The sequence below is a fragment of the Lycorma delicatula genome, chromosome 4 (genome assembly GCF_047948215.1).
Source record: "Lycorma delicatula isolate Av1 chromosome 4, ASM4794821v1, whole genome shotgun sequence".
Classification (NCBI taxonomy): Eukaryota; Metazoa; Arthropoda; class Insecta; order Hemiptera; family Fulgoridae; genus Lycorma; species Lycorma delicatula.
Genome location: NC_134458.1, coordinates 122637349 through 122659545, shown reverse-complemented (window position 1 = coordinate 122659545; position 22197 = coordinate 122637349). Strand labels below are relative to the sequence as shown.

The following is a 22197-nucleotide window of genomic DNA, read 5'->3' as shown; positions in this document are numbered from 1 at the left end:
TGATGCTAAATCAGTGCTGAAAATTGCCTTCCACCGTTTCATGAGGATTTACTTCCCATGTATGCTTATTGCGTAAGTTGTTGACGCCATCTCTAATGAAATTTACCTCATCAGTAAACAAAATATACTTTAGAATTATCGATTTGTATTCCACCAATTGAAGAACTCCAGGCGAAACGGACCGTCTCCAAGATGTAGAGTTTGAACTTGCTGATAAAACTTGTTTTGTTAAGTGACCTCCAAACTATCGAATGCAAAACTCCGATCCGCTTAGAAAGACGTCGTATACTCCTGAACTGCACTGAACTACATCAATGTTATAATTTCATCTATAACGGCGTCGTGTTCGACAGATCGTTCGTAGCTGATACGAATACTAGATAGTGAACCTGTTTCCCGAAAACTGCGTAAAGTCGCGCTAATTTTTTTTTGGATCTGGAATCCTGCGTTTCGGAAAACGTATTTCATATTCTACTACAGCCGCTGTAGTATTACTATTATACACACCCAAAGTGAATACCATATCAGCGTATTCCTCTGTTGTAAATAACTGTTATTTCTTCAACGAAAAAACCGATCACATTCAAACGAAAATTCACAGAAAAACTTCGCTAACGACAGCACAGTGTACAGTTCCCGATATACTACCTTTTTTTTTTTTTTTAAAGCATTACTTCAGAGGATGAGATGAATGATTTGTAGCGTGTGTGAAAATGCCATGCCTGACCGGGATTCGAACCCGAGACCTCTGGGTGAATGGGTTTCAATTAACCACACATCTCAGGAATGGCCGAACTGAGAATGTACAAGACTACACTTCATTTACACTCATACATATCATCCTCATTCATCCTCTGAAGAATTATCTAAACGGTAGTTACTGGAGGCTAAACAGGAAAAAGAAAGAACCCGATATACTACCTAAGAAAGATTTAAACACTAATAAATTACTGCCCATTGTTAATCAGCTGTTACTGCCCATGGTTGATATTTTATTGCCAACTTTGAAATAATAATTTTTTAACTAATTTATTGTATTTCTGTCATTAATAAAACAAAATTATTATCTAAGTAATTTTTATTTTACAACTGTTATGTAATTTTCAGTTTTCTTTTAATATTTAACAGTTTTTACAAATTTTTCACAATGAAAAAAGAGTTTAGTATTTTAATTTACATTAAATAAGTACATTTCTGACAAATGTAGTAACGTACTGTTTCAAAATAAAATTCGAATATTTCTAACTTTCTTTGTTATATTCAACTTCCTCTTACACCATTTTGTTCAGAATTAAATTCTCTGCAAGTTTTTTTTAAACGTTTTATGTGTTTGTTACCCATTTAACAAAGTTATTGAACGTCAAACATAAAAAAACAGGGGTTTTTACCTCCCATTTTATTGGTTTTCACCCCACATTTCTCAAAAATGATTGCAGATACTGTTCTGAGATCTATTTTATTCAATTTTTCAGATCAAAGGCCATAAGAAATCACTAATTTTGCCTCTTAAATAATATTCTAAAGATTTCAGTACAACCACATTTCACCGGGGTAGCTGAAATCCGAGTGAAATCTTTCACTAACCGTTAATCGCAAACGAAGTATTTTAGGACATATGTTTATCTGAACTTTTTCCATTATTTTCACGAGAAGAATAGGTTTTGAAAGGCCCAGGAGAACTTCGTTATACACTCTGTATACATACTACCGATTTAAAATTTTTTTTTTTTTTTTTTTTTTTTAATAACTATCTATTTTATTTTCGTATAAATATGTGTACTTTATTAAAAAAATGGTCTGCTGATGATGGAGTTAAAGCTCTGACATCACCACGGATAGAGAGGTGAGTGTTAAATTTTATATCAACATGTGTCCGGAAACAGTTTAGCGCCTATCTGCCATTTTGTATTTTTACATAAAAATTTATTTTCAGGAATGGTTAACCGTATCAAGCTGAAAATTCCTATCATAAGGTACTTAAAGGTTTACTTGTATAAAAATAATGAACCTGATCTCTCAATCCTTTCCAAAATGAAGACCATGTAAACTTTTTAATTGTTAATATCTTTGCAACCCCTGGTTTATTTAAATGTTATGTTATTACAAAAGATGTTAAGTGTTTTATGACAAAGAAAATGTCACGTTATATATTCAAACCCGTTCATAAATATCAAAAGTTACGGCAAAAATTCTTGAAGCGAGTTTAGGTGATCTCGAACTTGTAATCTGTAATGAGCCGGAGCCCCATCCAGCATGAACCACACTTTTTGCCTGTGTTTAGTAGCAAATCATTGAGGAAAAGTAGAAGATCAGCCGTCAAGAAATGTAAATACTTTTCACTATTGAGCGTTTCAGGTAAAATACAGACAAATAAGTGGTCACCCAGAATACCAACTCATACAGAAAACTTTACAATATTAGTTTACAGAAAATTGATATTGGTGACGGTTCTCTGAAATGGCATGAGGGTTTCAATTAAGCACATGTACGTGTTAAGAATGTCCGATCTTATAAATCTGGCTTCATCGGTAAAGAAAATATCATTCAAAAAATTTGGATTACTACATTCAAGGATAAGCTATTGGCATAGTCGAACTCGATGAGTATAATCTCGAGGTAAAATAGCTTGTCTTCACTAATAGGGATAGGCATAGAGTTGCTATTCATCAATATTAACACTGAACTCCAAGACCAGTTCTCTAGTACTTTTTCGAGCCTTTTCTGTTTTTCTCCACATAATGGTTTTTTTACGTTACATATTAGTAATTGGTCATGTTTAAAGATATCTATTGTTCCAAATGTACCTGAGAGAGATCCAATATAAGCATTATTGCTTATAATTATAAATATAATCCAACCAAACTTAACCTACGCTCGCTAACCTTGACTAGCGAATGAGTAACATAAGCAATTACTAATATGTAATACTACGTAAAATAAAAATAAAAAAAACTAAAAAAAACCATTGTTGGGGAAAAACAGAAAAGGGCCCCTTTTTTGTGATGGTTAAATATTTCGTTTAACACACTCCCCTCGAATTCGGGTGTACATATTGAACGTCGTCGTTCTTATTTACTACATTTCAGGTTTTAAGCTTCCTGTGTCTCTGAACCATTTATGAATGGATTAAACCATTGTGTGAGAAGGTAACAATCGATTGGGAAAGTGTTCCTCACACATCCGTCTTGCTTTAAGGGTGTTGCAACGTACGAGACTGTACATTAAATGTGTATCAGCCATTACTAAGTTAGTATAAAGATGATTCATATTATCTGCCATGGTGATTAAGATAATGGTAACAAAATTAATTAGCTTGTACAGCACAGATCAGTGTATTCATTTGGTCAATATCAAAAGACAATCTGGGCATTAGTTTTTATTTACATTTACAATTACTTACTAATTACATCTATTTTAATGCATAACATTTTTCAGTATTAATATTATATTATTTTCATGATTTCTATAATATTTTATTTTATTATTTATTAATAACATTTTCTATAATATTAAATTACATGATAATATTAAAAAAATTATTCCAGTTGAGATCGTGTCGAGTTGTTTAATTTTATTAGGGAGGAAACAGAGTACACTTCAAGAATTTTTGCCATCTGTTATTTATAAATGTATTTGAATACATAAGGTGTCTGTTATTTTCTTAGTTATAGAACGCTTAACATTTCTTTTTGTAATATAACATTTAAATAAATCAGCAATTACAAAGATATTAACAATTAAAAAGTTTACATGGTCACCATTCTGGAATGGATGGGGAGATCATGTTCATTATTTTTGTACAAGTAAACCTCTAGGTACCCTAGCAGTATATAAAATTTCAGCTCGATACGATTAACCATTCCTGAAAATGAATTTTTGTGTTAAAAGTACAAAAATTGCAGATAGGCGCTATATTAAGGGTTCCCAGATGTATTATAATATAAAGTTTTTTCTTTATTTCGATGTGGAGGAACATCTCCGGAATTGAAACGGCTTTTATAAACAATCTGTATATAAATGGTTAATTAAAACTAATATAGTATACTTATGCCGATATTTGTTCTTTTTTAAGGGAGTTCTTAGCCCCAGGTGCTCCATGTGAAATAAACATCGACAGTAAAACAATGGAAAAAACACAAACAGAGATGAAAACACCATCTAGATTTACTTTTGATTCAGCTGCAGAACATGTTTATACATTATTGCTCAAGAAAGACTGTTACCCACGATTTATCCGATCAGATCACTATAAAAATCTTCTTGCTGCCGGTATTCAACCTTCAACTAAAAAACGGTGAGCTTTTTTCCTATTATTGGTCAATTTTTAAAAAAATTTACTTTAAATATTATTTATTTGAAAAGGTAACATTTAAGAAAAAGTAAAATAAATACTCAATTCATTCAGTCACTTGTCAGAACTGCTTTAAAAATTTTACAATTTTTTTTAAAACTAGTTTTATAAAAATACCAAAAGTTTTTAATTTTATAATGTGTATTCATATTTCAGAAGGAGAAGTGTGCTACTGGATTTTACTGCAGGTGTTCATGACTTAGATCTCATTAGGAAGTTAATTGCATTAGCACTTTCAGGGCTGGTGTAACATTAGAAAATTTATCGAATGACTGTTTCTGTTTTTAATTATAGGTACTCGAAATAATTAAAGTTATTTTGTAATTATTATCTATTTTGTCTTCCATTCTTCTATCAATTGTTTTCCATAACCTTTTTGTGTTCAAATTCCTACTTTTTATGATCTTAACTTTTCCAGTTCCTTGGCCCATCAACCTTCAAATTTAACTTTTTCTTTTTTTTTTTTTTCTCTCATTCTTTCACACCAAAGTCCTAACATATAATATGAAGAAGATAGACTAACACTCATTCATGCAATCTAATATCAAAACTCAAATCCTCTAGTATTGTGTTCGCTTTCCTTTCCAACACACTCTCTGCATGTATGAAAGCCCATATTTCTATATTCCTCACAGAATTCATCTTTGTCTTACTTGTCATGCTTCTAAAAATCTCATCTTCATTTCTAGCACATTATTTTCCTCCTGCCTTGGAAATTATTTTCTTCATAGTGTAAAAATAGAGTATAAATTGGTTTTATATTTTCAAAAAACGTTTCTTGCATAGTATATGTTTCTTAATATTTTTCAATCAATTTTTCTCTTTGCCAATTCACTACCTGTTTAAAACTTTTATGAGTATTGCTTCAAGAAATTCATCTTGTTGTTTCTCACATTCTTCTTTGTTCTTTTTTCTGTTTAGCCTATAGGAATTACCATTCAGGAATTACTTTACAGGATGAATGAGGATGATATGTATGAGTGTAAATGAAGTGTAGTCTTGTACAGTCTCAGTTCGACCATTCCTGAGATGTGTGGTTAATTGAAACCCAACCACTAATGAACACCAGTATCCACAATCTAGTATTGAAATCCGTATAAAAGTAACTGCCTTTACTAGGACTTGAACGCTGGAACTCTCGACTTTTAAAGTTGGGAAGACACATTCACCACTAAACCAACCTGGTGGGTTATTCTTCTTTGTTCTCATTACCACCAATCTTTTCTTTACTTATTGTACTCCATACTAAGTCCTTTCATCCAGTTATTCAACCATTCTCTAAACAATAATTTTCTTTTTCACCCATATGGTAATATCATCAGCAAACAGCTACTCTCTCTTTTCTTAATCTATCCGTAATCTTGACTTCATTTCTTAATAAATTTGTATCAACCAAACAAATTTTGTTATAAAAAAATGGTAAAATTACATTTCACTTGTCTAAAACCATTTATAACATGTAACCATTCTGAGAATTCTACTTTAATTTTCACACAGTCCTTAACATTTTTGTGCAACATTGCCTTGACAATTCTTATTAGCTTCGTCCACCGTATTCTTTCTTTTAAAAAACTTCCACGGTAATTTTTTTGACATTCTATAATACGATAAGAAGGCCTTCTTTATATCCAGAAACATCATTACCAAATTATTATTAGATTTTCATTAGTATTTTTACTGCACAAAATAAGATCAATTACGGAACCATTTCTTCAAAAAGTATGCTGTTCTTTTTTTTTCAATACAATTCTTGATTCTGTTTTCTAAAATTCTCTCCAATTGTTTTACTGCTTGCAAAATAAAAGCCACCTCTGCACTTTCTCTGCCACCTTGTCACCTTTAATAGCTTTAAAAAGCAGAACAAAAGATTCCTTTCTCCACTCCTATGACACAATATTCTCTCTTCATTCAGCATTCAGTATTCTGCTTACCAGTATTCCCCTATCTGTCTGTCAATACAAATCATTTCCAGCAGCCCTTGTTACAACTACTTGCCTTCTCTACCTTCATTTTCTTAACAGTTTAAATTATCCATTTTTCCTCCCTTCTTACCCCACTCTATTTCTTCTACATCCAGTCATCTGTTTTTCACACTATGTAGCTACACAAGTATGATACATCACTTGGAAGGATGTCCCAGTCATAGTTTACTCCTATTTTTGATAAATTAAACCATTTATTATAGGCTTAAGATACGATAGAGCTGACAATAATCTAACAACTATTTATAAGTACTCCCTACAGAAAAGTATCTCAGAAAAGCATTGTTAAACTCCCCTAGCCCTCAAAATAATAGGGTCAGATGTAAAAAATAATTAGGATTAACAAGAGGGGCAGATACACAGTTTTAGAAAGATTAATTCATGTATTCAGCTTAAATAATACTTACAATTTTAGAAGAAAGAACTGCAGGGCACAAAAGAGAAGAGAAGGTGCTCCAGATAAGTCACTTGCCATGAGATGATTGCATCTATATGCTGTGTATTTTATACAGATTCCTTCACAAAATGTACGTAGGATGACTGCATGACTGTGAACAATAAACAGATTGATTATAAGGAATATTATTAACTTAAAATGAATAACAAATTCACATGAACCAGGATATTGATGTTTTATCCATTGTCTTAGTAAAGAAAGTTTGAATGACCATCATTGTCTGTACCTCTGGAAATATGTCAGTTAAAGCTTATTTTAGACTAATTTGAAAAATATAAAGAAAACAAAGTCTTAAAATATGTTTTACTAATCGTTAGAAAATTTATCATCCATGTCAAACAATATCTCTAATTAACTGTTATACCTATTTTCTTTAGTTATTAATGCATTTCTGGGGGGAAAAAAACTATCATATTTCAACCAAACGTTTGTTGTAGTCATATTTCACTAATTTATATTAACTTTTATTCGTGCTAATCAATAAAGTACATCAGATTTAATTAAATTTTATTAGTATTAGTGAATTAAGCAAAATCCTTTTTTTTAAATCAGTACTTAGTGTAGCAATATACTATTGAAAAATATTAATTACATGTATGTATAATATGCTATTAATTTAATAATCTCACATGCATGACTCTGATTATTTATTACTATATAATATAATTATATATATGTGTATATAATCACATTTAATTTTAAATGAAATATAAACTACCAAAACACAGTATAGATAAGTTAAGCTTACCATATTACTTTCAAGAATTGATTTTTGCGGATTCCTCCATCTTCTGTTGTTATTAAATTCTATAATGTATTACATTAAAATATATTTATTTATGGTTTGTTGAAATTGTTTTTTGAAAATTTTGGAATTTATTATGGGCGAATACACAAATTTTGCCGTCCAGTACTGGCATGATGTAATATTTAAAATGTTGTATTTTCCTTTGTTCTAATGTCATTATGGACAATGATTGTATTTTTATTACGTTTTTAATTAAATCATCATCTTCGAATAAGAACTAGTAGTTCATCATTTTACAATTTTGTTTATATTTATAAATGTAATATTTTTCAAGTATATTCATATTTTTTACATTATTGCGAACTTTCAAAACTAAATTATTTTTGTTATCGATAATAGATTTCTTTTTAATTAAATTTGAATTACTCAATTTTTCATTTAACTTTAACAGATGTTATTTACAACAATTATTTCAGAATTAAATTCTTTACAGTAACTGGAAATTTTATTTTGTTTATTTGTAAATTAACGTCATTTTATTCCAAACCTAAAAAGTGTATTTTCCGACAAAACGTTTTTGTGTTTTACCCCCTTTTTCTTAAATCCTAATTGAGATAAAGGTCTGGGACCACTTTTATTCAGTTTCTTAGATAAAAGCCCATAAGGAAGCATCAAATTTACCCCTCGAATTGTACCCCAAGGATTTTAGTACGGTTTAATTTCACAAAAGGAACAAAAAGCACGGCTAAATGTTTTGTGAGTCGAAAAACTTGCTAACGAACCGTTTTCTGACCTATGCTTATATGAACTTTTTTTCTTATTTTTGGCTATAGAATCATCTCTAGAGATTGTCGTGCAATCACGATTGGAATCACTCCGTATATATGTATATATATATATATATATATATATATATATATACGGAGTGATTGTTGTTTTAACAACTCAATTAGTATGATTTACATTATGAATGTGATGTAGGTTTTTTGGATTTGGAGGACCAGGCAAAAAGAAAAGTTCAACAAGTAATCCCCCTAACTTAAGCGGCCTACAAGCAGGAGGTGGAGTGCAAAGCAGCAGTGGTACCAGTGTTACAGGGACTTCCATGTCACGTAGACGAGGAAGTGATAGAAGTTTAACAGGGTCTGCTCATGAATTAGCAGTCTCAGGGATCCATAGAGATCGTGTTGGGCACTCACACAGCCAATCAAATTTAAGCGACATTCCTTACAGGTCAGTAAAGATGAATTATTTAATGTTTCATACATAAGTATAATTTCATACATATAAATGGGGAGGGAATTCTAAAAATATTTCTTTAATTGTTGTTTTTTTACTTTTTTCTTTCTCTTGTTCTTTTAGTTTATAAGTACAAGTGTTAATTATATGTTAAAAGTATTTTTAAATACTCTGTTCGTACATAATTCAGTTAATGAAACCGCTATTTCAAATAAATCATAAGACACTTTATCAACTCTTCAGCTATTTTATTTTAGTTCATAATTATTTACCATTTTAATAAAATTTGTCTCAACAAAGTTAAAACATAAAAGAAATGACATAAAGAAAATACCTTTATTTAAAGGTATGTGTGAAGAGTCACATATCCTGCCCTCCTAAAGAGCATTTGTATGTGTGTGTGTGCACACGCACGCACTTGTGTGTGCCATCCTCTTTAGCTTACAGGCACCGGAATGTGCCGATCACTAGCTGAAAATCCCGATTCGTTAGTACATATCTCGTGGTGGTCAGGTGTATACTTGTTATTTACTAATTTTATTAATAAAAGAGAGGGATTATTAGTTAATAATGTGCAGTAAAAAAAATACAAAAAAATTACAAAAGTATATTTGATTACATATAAAAAATTATTTTTTAAAAAAGCTTTTATTTAACTAATATTAAAACCTTAATAAAAAAAGGAAACAAATTAGAAAAACCCTCTAAAAAGTAAAAAATAAGAATTAAATCAAATTGAGAATTTTAAACAAAAAAATATAATGCAATATAAAAATGCACTGAAAAGTAAAAAATAAATTATATAAATATCTAATAAATAACCAATAAATAAATGTAATAATTATTAAATTTTAAAATTAAAAGTAATGAAAATATTTAGTTAAATAAAAGCGTGGCGCAGTTTTTATAATTTATTTAAAACAACACAACATTTATTTTTACAACAATTAATCTTCATTTTCATTTTCAATAACAACGGGAGGAGGCGGAAACTGGAACCTCTCCAGTTGAGACTGACTAGCTACAAAACAATCTGGGAAAATGCACCCACTGGCTTTCTTTGTACGTGTTCTCACATAGTTGAAGTTCATCTTCGAATTCTGCTTGTAATCTAAGCCAAATTGAATGCACTCTTTCCGCTAAAAGTTTCATTTTAATTAATTATGAATTCATTAAATAAAAATGCATAATTACGATTACAATTATAATAATGATAATAATTAATAAATTTCAGATTACCGTCAAAATGTAATAACTTTGTGCAAGATTTCTAAATTTTATTTTTATTTTTAATCTTATCAACCCTTTAAGGTCATCTCGGTGCAAATTTGAACTATCAAAGAATTAAAACTTGAGTTATTTTATTACAGATAAATAAAGTATGTACATATACTAAACAACCTCATTAAACAAAAAAATATATTTTAAAATAAAGCAAATGTCTATAAATACTTATTCGAAAACATTGTTATAAAACAATGTTTTAAACAATAATTTCATACATATAAATGGGGAGGGAAAAAGCTTATAAAAGCTTTTTTAAAAAAATAATTTTTTATATGTAATCAAATATATTTTTGCAATTTCTTTTGTATTTTTTTTTAAGACTAAAAAAAAGTAAAAATATTTATTTTTACACATCGAAGTTACATACGTGTACCAAATTTCATTGATTTTCATACGATAGATAAAAAAATATAGCAGTTGCAAGATTTGATTATTCCTAAAGCGACTTAAATAAAAGCTTTTAAAAACAAGATTCTTATTTAGAGGTTATTTAGCTCAGCGACAGTAGCTGGACTGGCAACTAACATAACCTCTCACGAACATACATTACCACTGAAATATAGAAATACTATATTATTCTATATTTCAGTGTACATTATCCGACAACTCTCTATTATCAATGTGGCTAGCGTTAACATTATATTTCTATTAAAAACTATTAAATTCTATATCTACTCACTCCTTGAAGCTATTTTAAACATACAAACAGCAAAATGTTCAGAAAAATATTCTCTACTCACTAATATATCTTTTCTTAAAATATTTCCGTAAAATACTAAATATTCTTACAAACATGAGGATACGAACGCATCGGGAGTCCAGGGGAAAGAGCCCCCTGGCTAGACTGTGGGGCGAACGAAGTGAGCCCTGACCGGCTAGCACTGTAAAAAAAGCGATTGAAATTTTTCCAATAGAATTACTTGATGAATCATGAAAGGATAGACTATATATATTAAAAATACAAATATTTCAACATTTTTTCTTGACTTTGCAATTAGTCTACTATTTTTTTTATTTCCAGTATTCCAAATGACAGAATTATCTTCTAAATTAAACCTGAAATAAATTTGACAACTGTTAGATTTGACTTAAAAATATTAGTGTTTCTAATAATAACTCCCAAATTTTTGTATGCTTCGCCTAATTTTGTGCGATTCGAATTTAAAATCTGATGAAAGTATAATTCTCAATTCCTTAACTTCTGCACCTTCAGAATTTTTTTGTTATTAATATTATATCCAAAGTGGATTTTTTTTTTACGAGTTATTGTATGTATTTATATTTTTCTATGTTAAAATGTAATCAATTCTGTTTACACCAGTCGATAACCTTATAATCATTTTGAAGAAGACTGCTATTAACATTGGACAAAAATGAATACTTAATGTTAAAATAAAACACAGCCAGACTTTAAGTTCAAAGAGATTTTATATGAAAGGACAATTTTTTATTTCTCCCAAAACGTAGTACTGGAACAGCATTCTGCTTGGTTTCAGCATCAGTGTACACCTACAGTTATTTAACTATATATATATATATATATATATATATATATATATATATATATATATATATATATATATATACATATACATATATATTATGACATTTATTATAGAAATGAAATGATTTTTCCCTTTTTTTATTCAACTAAAATAGGCATTTTTTGAAGTACAGAACAGAGTAGACAGTACAAGCTCTTTGCAACGAACTATAGCTATATAATTTGTTATCTAATAGTTGTAGTAATATTAACTAAAAAATAAACACTTTCTGTAACAGTTAACCGCATGTAGACGATAGAAAGTCAGGATTTTAATTAACTCACTGAGAACATTTTATAGAATAGTCATCAGTTATTTTGATTTTAAGTGACAGTACAGATAATATTCAAAATGTGACATAAATATTTCACGAAATATAAATAAAATTCCAACTAAGTGACGTGACTACTTTTTTTCCGGTAAGTCGGGGAAACCCCATTTACGGGCTTTTTTCCACTCGCCGTCGGGGTCGCTAACAAGTTCCGTAAGATGTTACACGGAGCGCGAATGTATGCCTGCGCCCTACCAACTAAACCTCCTATCTCACCGAACTCTCCACCCGGAGCGGTCGTGTGCCTTTCACCCCTTGCTCGCGGGTCTTCGTTTTCTCCTCTGTCTCGATCCACGCTATAAGTAAAAGTTTTCTCCTGTACTAGACTAATCAATGTGTTTACATCCACTGTTAAAGTTTCCCGTTGTACTGTAGGGTAGGATTCCCTCTAGTTCTTTTCTATCTTAACCCAAATGATTCTTGAACTAGTCTGATCAAGTACGTCTACTTCATCTTGTCAAGATTCTCCTTTATTTCGGTGAGCCTCTTCCCCGATCTAATTCTACATTTGTTTATCTAGCAAATTTTGGACTTACATCCAATTGCATTATAAAGTATGGTATGCGTGCCTGCTGGTCCACATCTTTCCTATCGCTGCTTTTGCTTGATTCTCCCGCTTTTGGGCTACCGTCGCTGGCTACCAGCTGCTCTTCTATCCCCGCAATAATCTTCCCTGTCACATACACTTGGGTTTTAGCTGACTCGTTTGCTATGACTACAGACTTCCGATTAGAAGTGGCGCATGACTCCCGCTCTTTAGTAGGTATGGTGTCCTTCCTTATTTCATTTCGTTTAGGGATCTTGATCGCTTCACTCTTTCTAGCAGGCTCTTCAGTTCTTTTGATATTTTTTCCCGTTTCAGACCGTGTTAGGCTGTAGACCCGGGCCCCCATCCGGTGACCGGTCAGACCACTAGCGACACACTTTTGTAGTTCCTTGCATTGGACTTTCAGATGTCCGACTTCGCTGCAGTTATAACAGCTGCAGCTTCTATCAGGTCCAGTACATTTGGCAGCCACATGGCCACTCTCCCAACAACACTGGCAGTTCGTGTCCGACCTCCGGAGCTCGATCCGATACGATATAACTGTCAACCTACCCGGATCCGCCCAGTCGCAGCCAGTTTATTAGCATCGCTTAAGGGGAGCAACACAGTGGAATTCTTTGTCGACTCAAACGCAGGTCTGAGGATTGTAACCCGAGGGACCATATCGTTCCTCAATACGCCTCTGACGGCCTCCAGGACATCCTCCTCTGTGGCTTCCACATCCAAATCTTTAAAATGTATTGGTATTCTGAGAGAGTTTTTCTCAACTACAATAGTTCCCGGAGAGTAAGCCATTATTCTCTCTCGAAAAACGAGAGGCTCCCCGCATGCCCTTTCAGCCGGAAAGGGCAGAGGGAATTATAAAACCAAATATACTAATGTACTAATATAATATAATAACATATAACATAACATATAACTATAACATAATATAATATGTATTATATGTAATATATAATATGTTATAATAATATAATATGTACTAATTATAAAACCAAATAGGGCCGTAAGGACCGTACTAATTATAAAACCAAAAAAACAACAGAAAAAGACTACTGAACATAGAGAATAACAGACATAGTACTTCACCAGTAAGCCCACAACTCGACTCGAAATAACTACCTGTGTGTTTGATTCAATAATAACCTAATTAGAAAAAACATTTCAACATTTTGTGAGCAATATTAGGTAAATGTAAATAAACATTCAATTGAAAAATAAAATTAAAAAAAAAATTGTACTATATAAATTGGAAATAGTATCAGTTTACCAGCTAACTATTGTTTAGATTCATGAGACCAAAGAAATCGATTTAGATTTCTTTTATTCAATTTTTAATAAAATGTAATCTCTGCATAAAAACATTATTTTGTTATACAAAGCCATAGAATAAAGTAAATTAAATAGATGCTTGTAATTTTTTTTAGAAATTAAATAAAAATAGAAAACAATATCTCATTATTTACAAAATAATGCATAGGTAGCAACTACCTATGGATCTCATGATGTGAAAATATGTCCCATTTGAACAAATGAAATGGTAATCCATAAAATTAACAGAATGGATAGGTGGGTGATAAAATTCAATAGAAAAATCAATTGATCAATAAAATATTAAGAAATTTTTTATCGCAAATATAATGAATAAGAAATTACACACTCTAGCTAATAACTGTTTGGAATTTAAAAACAGTATCTCAGTTTCCAGTCTCTTCCTTTTGTTTGCATGTTGAAACATGGAAAAACATATTTCTTTGGTTGAAAATTAATAAAGTAAAAAAGAAAATTAAAAACATAAATTTCAAGAAGTTAAATTTTTTTTTGGTAATTAAGGTAGAGATTAAGAAACTGTGCCACAATATATAAAATTAGGAATGCTTCTATGAGTGCAGCAGTTTTGTGTTAATCTGATTGCAAGAAATGAATACAAAATTAACAAAAAATAATAGCATACAAGAAAACTGAACAATAAATTAAAAGCTCACTTTAATCATTTACATAAACTATCAGATTTACTAACCACTGTTCAGAATCAAGAGACTAGCATCCCAGTTTTTTATTATAATATACAATTTTCAAACAAAATTTTGTGCTGTTAAAATACACAAATTTAGAAAATTTCTTTCAATTTAATAATAAAGTACTCATATTTTGCTGTAGATATTAAATATTGAATACTGGTTTAAGATTTTAATAACTACATCAAGTGTTTAAGATGTGCAGAATTTTTTTTTCAATAAATAGTATAATTTCTATTAGGCATGTGCTTCATTATCTTTATTGAAACATCACATCATGGAATCTTTTCATAATTCAGTTTTTCTTTCAAAATCAAAATTAACATTTATTTTGTTTAGTAAATTTGATTTATTAATATACCATACTATAGAGGCCATACTTAAATTTTCTAAAATAAAAAAGCTTTCGCTAATTTAGTATGTTATGTCAGATGACAACACTTATTTTTTGTCACAAAACTGTTTGTCCTCAAATTAAATTTAATTTCTTAAATTAATGCTTTTTGTTATTTTTAATGTTACCTTAATTTTCTTAAGATTTAAAAAAAAATATTTTCATAAAAACTTGACAAATGGGAAACAAAGACATCACTTATGAATTATTACTGTTATTGATAAATTGTACTACTACATATCCTTTTTTTACCAACATTTTGAAGAAAAATATGGCATTACTATAGGTTGCATGGCGGGATTGGGGGTAAAAATTTATTTTCTTTACATTTTAGATATAAGGAGTATGAAAGTACTATTCATTTAAATAGTAATTTCCTTATACATATATAGACTTATGAATAAAATATGTAGCTCAAAAATCTCCAAAACTACTAGATCAATTTTTCATTGAAATTAAGATATGCTGTAGCAGTGTATGACGTGTATTTGAAACTTTTATGGTTGAGTTACACTCAGTTTAATGTCAACAACTGTGTAGAGGTGTATATTTCATATGTTGTTATGCAGTCAGTCACAATGGCAAGTGAGTTGAAACTTGGTGCTTGTGTGAATGATCTATTCATTAATCGAACATATGTAGGGCGTTGTACTAAGAAAAACAGTGTGTTTTTGACTGCTGCCTAACCCGTGAACCTCTGGATGAAAGGCCAAAATGCTACCACTCCGCATGAAAATTGACTATTATTCAGACATAATAAACCACAAATTTTGTTAAATGAATAAGAATATGGTATAATGCTTACAAAAAATAGAAACAATCATTATCAACAAGAGTACAAGGATTACATAAATTAAATATCCAAAGACTCTTGCTTACATAGTTTAATAAGATTAGGTTTTTTTTACACTAGTGTTCTATTCTAAATCCCGTACTAATGAAACCATTAAAAGTACTAAGCTAAAAACTAAATTTTTTTTTTTTTTTGTCTTCAGTCATTTGACTGGTTTGATGCAGCTCTACAAGATTCCCTATCTAGTGCTAGTCGTTTCATTTCAGTATACCCTCTACATCCTACATCCCCAACAATTTGTTTTACATACTCCAAACGTGGCCTGCCTACACAATTTTTCCCTTCTACCTGTCCTTCCAATATTAAAGCGACTATTCCAGGATGCCTTAGTATGTGGCCTATAAGTCTATCTCTTCTTTTAACTATATTTTTCCAAATGCTTCTTTCTTCATCTATTTGCCGCAATACCTCTTCATTTGTCACTTTATCCACCCATCTGATTTTTAACATTCTCCTATAGCACCACATTTCAAAAGCTTCTAATCTTTTCTTCTCAGATACTCCGATTGTCCAAGTTTCACTTCCATATAAAGCGACACTCCAAACATACACTTTCAAAAATCTTTTCCTGAGATTTAAATTAATTTTTGTTGTAAACAAATTATATTTCTTACTGAAGGCTCGTTTAGCTTGTGCTATTCGGTATTTTATATCGCTCCTGCTTCGTCCATCTTTAGTAATTTTACTTCCCAAATAACAAAATTCTTCTACCTCCATAATCTTTTCTCCTCCTATTTTCACATTCAGTGGTCCATCTTTGTTATTTCTACTATATTTCATTACTTTTGTTTTGTTCTTGTTTATTTTCATGCGATAGTTCTTGCGTAGGACTTCATCTATGCCGTTCATTGTTTCTTCTAAATCCTTTTTACTCTCGGCTAGAATTACTATATCATCAGCAAATCGTAGCATCTTTATCTTTTCACCTTGTACTGTTACTCCGAATCTAAATTGTTCTTTAACATCATTAACTGCTAGTTCCATGTAAAGATTAAAAAGTAACGGAGATAGGGAACATCCTTGTCGGACTCCCTTTCTTATTAGGGCTTCTTTCTTATGTTCTTCAATTGTTATTGTTGCTGTTTGGTTCCTGTACATGTTAGCAATTGTTCTTCTATCTCTGTATTTGAACCCTAATTTTTTTAAAATGCTGAACATTTTATTCCAGTCTACGTTATCGAAAGCCTTTTCTAGGTCTATAAACGCCAAGTATGTTGGTTTGTTTTTCTTTAATCTTCCTTCTACTATTAATCTGAGGCCTAAAATTGCTTCCCTTGTCCCTATACTTTTCCTGAAACCAAATTGGTCTTCTCCTAACACTTCTTCCACTCTCCTCTCAATTCTTCTGTATAAAATTCTAGATAAGATTTTTGATGCATGACTAAAACTAATTGTTCTGTATTCTTCACATTTATCTGCCCCTGCTTTCTTTGGTATCATAACTATAACACTTTTTTTGAAGTCTGATGGAAATTCCCCATTTTCATAAATATTACACACCAGTTTGTATAATCTATCAATCGCTTCCTTACCTGCACTGCGCAGTAATTCTACAGGTATTCCGTCTATTCCAGGAGCCTTTCTGCCATTTAAATCTTTTAATGCTCTCTTAAATTCAGATCTCAGTATTGTTTCTCCCATTTCATCCTCCTCAACTTCCTCTTCTTCCTCTATAACACCATTTTCTAATTCATTTCCTCCGTATAACTCTTCAATATATTCCACCCATCTATCGACTTTACCTTTCGTATTATATATTGGTGTACCATCTTTGTTTAACACATTATTAGATTTTAATTTATGTACCCCAAAATTTTCTTTAACTTTCCTGTATGCTCCGTCTATTTTACCAATGTTCATTTCTCTTTCCACTTCTGAACACTTTTCTTTAATCCACTCTTCTTTCACCAGTTTGCACTTCCTGTTTATAGCATTTCTTAATTTCCGATAGTTCCTTTTACTTTCTTCATCACTAGCATTCTTATATTTTCTACGTTCATCCATCAGCTGCAATATATTGTCTGAAACCCAAGGTTTTCTACCGGTTCTCTTTATTCCGCCTAAGTTTGCTTCTGCTGATTTAAGAATTTCCTTTTTAACATTCTCCCATTCTTCTTCTACATTTTCTACCTTATCTTTTTTACTCAGACCTCTTGCGATGTCCTCCTCAAAAATCTTCTTTACCTCCTCTTCCTCAAGCTTCTCTAAATTCCACCGATTCATCTGACACCTTTTCTTCAGGTTTTTAAACCCCAATCTACATTTCATTATCACCAAATTATGGTCGCTATCAATGTCTGCTCCAGGGTAAGTTTTGCAGTCAACGAGTTGATTTCTAAATCTTTGCTTAACCATGATATAATCTCGATACCATGATATAATAATATCGCCTGGCTTTTTCCAAGTGTATATTCTTCTATTATGATTTTTAAATTGGGTGTTGGCAATTACTAAATTATACTTCGTGCAAAATTCGATAAGTCGGTCCCTTCTTTCATTCCTTTTGCCCAGCCCGTATTCACCCACTATATTTCCTTCCTTGCCTTTTCCAATGCTTGCATTCCAATCTCCAACTATTATTAAATTTTCATCTCCTTTTACGTGTTTAATTGCTTCATCAATCTCTTCGTATACACACTCTACCTCATCATCATCATGGGCGCTTGTAGGTATATAGACGTTAACAATCGTTGTCGGTTTAGGTTTTGATTTTATCCTTATTACAATGATTCTATCGCTATGCATTTTGAAATACTCCACTCTCCTCCCTATCTTCTTGTTCATCACGAAACCTACTCCTGCCTGTCCATTATTTGACGCTGAGTTAATTACTCTAAAATCACCTGACCAAAAGTCGCCTTCCTCTTCCCACCGAACCTCACTAATTCCTACTATATCCACATTTGTCCTACCCATTTCCCTTTTTAAATTCTCTAGCCTACCAACCTTTTTCAAGCTTCTAACATTCCACGCTCCGACTCGTAGAATGTTATTTTTTAATTTTCTGGTGACCCCTTCCTTAGTAGTCCCCACCCGGAGATCCGAACAGGGGACTATTTTACCTCCGGAATATTTTACCGAGGAAGGCGCCTCCATTATTACTATGTGAAAATGCAGAGAGCCACATTTTCTTGGAAAAAAAGCATCTGTAGTTTTCCATTGCTTTCAGCTGCGCAGTACTCAGAGGACTGAGTGATGTTGATACGGCCGTTTAAGTCGTCCTGACTCACGCCCCTAACAACTACTGAAAGAGCTGCTGCCCTCTTTCAGGAATCATTCCTTAGTCTGGCTCTCAACAGATACCTCTCCGATATGGTTGCACCTTCGGTCCAGCTACTCTGTATCCCTGAGCACTCAAGCCCCCTCACCAACGGCAAGGTCTCATGATTCATAGAGGAGGAAAACTAATAGTTTTCCTTATTTATTGATATAAAGAAACATATCCATACACTTAAAAATTACAAATAGATCTCAGAAAAAATATGAAGCTTTAATGATGCCTTAAGGCCTTTATTAAGCCTTGTTTTAAAGATTTTTTTTAATTAACTACTTGGATTTTTACTCTTATTTCATTTAGTATAAAGATTTTTTAAAATTCCTACTCTCTATTTATTCTCTGATGATATACATTTTAAAGTAATAATGAATAAAAGTAAGATTAAATAAACTTAAATTCTTTAGATCTGTTGTTAAACAGGTAGAATAACATACAATCAAGTACTTTTCAAAAATGATTTCATAGATTTTATCTTATTCTGTACTGAATTAATCTATAAATTATGTTCATCGATTTTTGTCATTATTATTTACTGACTCAGCAAAAAGGATTTGTGTATTTGCATCTTAGTTACTAATGGATCTTTCTCTGTCCTCAATATTAGGTGCAGTGAATGTGCAACAATGATTTGTAAAATTTTCCTTTTCATAATGACAACCATTAGCAGGAAGTACAGTAATTAGGTAGAACACTAGCCCTCACTCACTGACTCACTGCTTGATTGGTGCTCTGCATGTACTATTCTGTAAATATGAACTTTACTATACATTGCTAAATTAAAAAAAAAAATTGTTAATAATATAAAAAGAAAAATAGGACTGTAGTGGAAGTATCTCTTCAGCATTTGAAGTCTGATATCCTTTCAAACAGTGCTTATGATATTGGTAATACAGTAAAATTATTTTTGGTACTGACTAAACCTTTCACATTTGATTATTACTGAAAAATCTATTTTGTATTTTATTTTAACTTTAATCCTAATAATTCATTTTTCTTGTAGAAATCAATTTATTCAGTATAAAATGAGCAAGGTCTACCATTCACAGAATTGCTGTTGTATTAATGTGGGCTTAAATCTTTTATAAATTTATTTTATGAAGCTCCTCTGATAAAAATTTACCTTGATCTTTCAAGTAAATGATGGAGCAGTTCCTTTTGTTACCCTTGGAGTAGCATAACTAATTATTCTGGTTGTGGTTTAATTATGCATTAATATAAACTAAACTAAAGAAAATATTATCGTAATAAGGACTACCTTAAATGTTTTGACACAAATAAAAAGCAATATTATATACATTTATCTCACTTTAAGAGTAACCATTTTATGTAAAATGTTATTTTAAATGTATGTACCTATGATTATGGTTTTCTTTAATAACAATAAGATACAGAATGTACCTAAGATGCATTAGTATTTCATACCGTAGTAAAGTTCCAGGTTCAATATCCAGATTGGATTTGGATTTTTTTTATTTGACAACTTATGCATATTTGTTCAGTTAAGTTAAATCTGAAATCATCATGTGAAAGTAATTTGGAACGCCAAGGATTCACACCCAAAAAAAAATTAAACACAGGGAAAACTGATAAAATTAACTGAATTGTCAATGCATATTTAAATGGAAAGAACAGAAATTATGTTTATACTTTTTTCTTTTTGAACACAAATTGCATTTTCCAGGGGTGATCTACCTTGTGAATCGAAGGCCTCTTCAGCCGTTTGGTCAAGTATGTAAGTGAAAACGGTTGAGATAATTGGTCTTCTATCTGTCTCTCAACTTTGCATAATATGTACTATTTATGTGTCTATTTATGTGTTATGAACCAAAACCAAAACTGTGCATTTTTCTAACCAGATATTTATATTAACATGAATTGCAAAAGTATATAAAATAATTACTGGAGTTAGTGTAATCATTTTTGTAATGTTTACAATACTATAGTAAATTGCTGGTTTTGAATATTTAATCAAGTATACAAAACTTGCAAAGTAGTGAACATTAAAAAAGCATAAAATTTACCAATTTCAAAGAAATTTACAAACAAAAAGTTGATAATTATTTTAATGCTTTATATATAAAAATTATATCAACAAAAATTTATGTACAAATCAATGCAAAATACCTTTTCACAAACTATAAACTGTACTGATGGTGCTTGGTAAGTAACACATATAAATATATATTTATATATACTATACAATATATATATATACAAATCTTTTTAATGTTTAAAAATAAAAATTATTGTTATTATTTCAATTATTTCCTTAGGTATTTAATTTGTAACACACTGTAATTGATGTTTAACTGTTAATTGATGTTTTTATTTTTTTGTTAATGTAGAAAGATTGATCAATTTTCTATATGTACAGTAGTTATTATTTGATGTTTATTCTATCTTTTGGTAAACACCTTTGTGTATTTTTTATGATTAATATTTTCATGAATAGCTTTTTTTGGCATAAAATGTCGAGAAATAGTTTTATTACTACTTAACACATCTTACTTAACTCAACTTTTAACTTCATGTGTTGACTGGTAGAATTCTCATTAACAAAATACAACCAAAGAAAATAGTAGACAATTAAAAACAATCTTTTTTAAAAAATTAGGTATATTAAATAACTTAAAAATATTTCAAATGTGTGTGTATATAATAAATAGCTCAGCCAAAATAGTTGTAGGTGATCTGACATAAGACATGTGAAAATGACAAAGGCCTTTCCAAGGAATATCAAATATCCCATATTAGATAAAATGAGGAGTGAAGTGGTTTTCAGTCTCCTTATTCATATTGCTGCATATCAGCAGGCCAGCCCACCAGAATGCAAGTGATATTCAGGTGCTTTCAAGTAATACTATTACTCTGTTCATCAAAATAACTGGCATTATGTTCATAGAATGCAACTCTGACTAGTCACTCTTTTACCTCAGAAATTTACAAGTATCCCATTCATAATAAAGTTTGGGACTGACAGAGTAAAAAAAAAAATTTAAATACATTTAAAATTGTCAAAAATTGGACAACTTAAGCAGTGAATACACCTTCACATTTTAATACATCCTAGGTCATTAATGATAAATTTTTGTTTAAAAAATAAAATACTGTATTTAAATTTTTGTTTTAAATAATTATATTTCATTTCTTTTTTTCTGAGAATACATCA

The 22197-nt window shown here is 30.7% G+C and overlaps 1 protein-coding gene across 1 annotated transcript in view; it reads left to right on the top strand.

Moving 5' to 3' along the window:
* Positions 1-22197, top strand: part of LOC142322713 (regulator of G-protein signaling 7) — a 151796-nt gene that overhangs the window by 112859 nt on the left and 16740 nt on the right. The window contains 3 exon segments of the mRNA XM_075361789.1: positions 4073-4294; positions 8520-8557; positions 8618-8771. Of these exon segments, the coding sequence (XP_075217904.1) occupies positions 4073-4294; positions 8520-8557; positions 8618-8771 (414 nt within the window).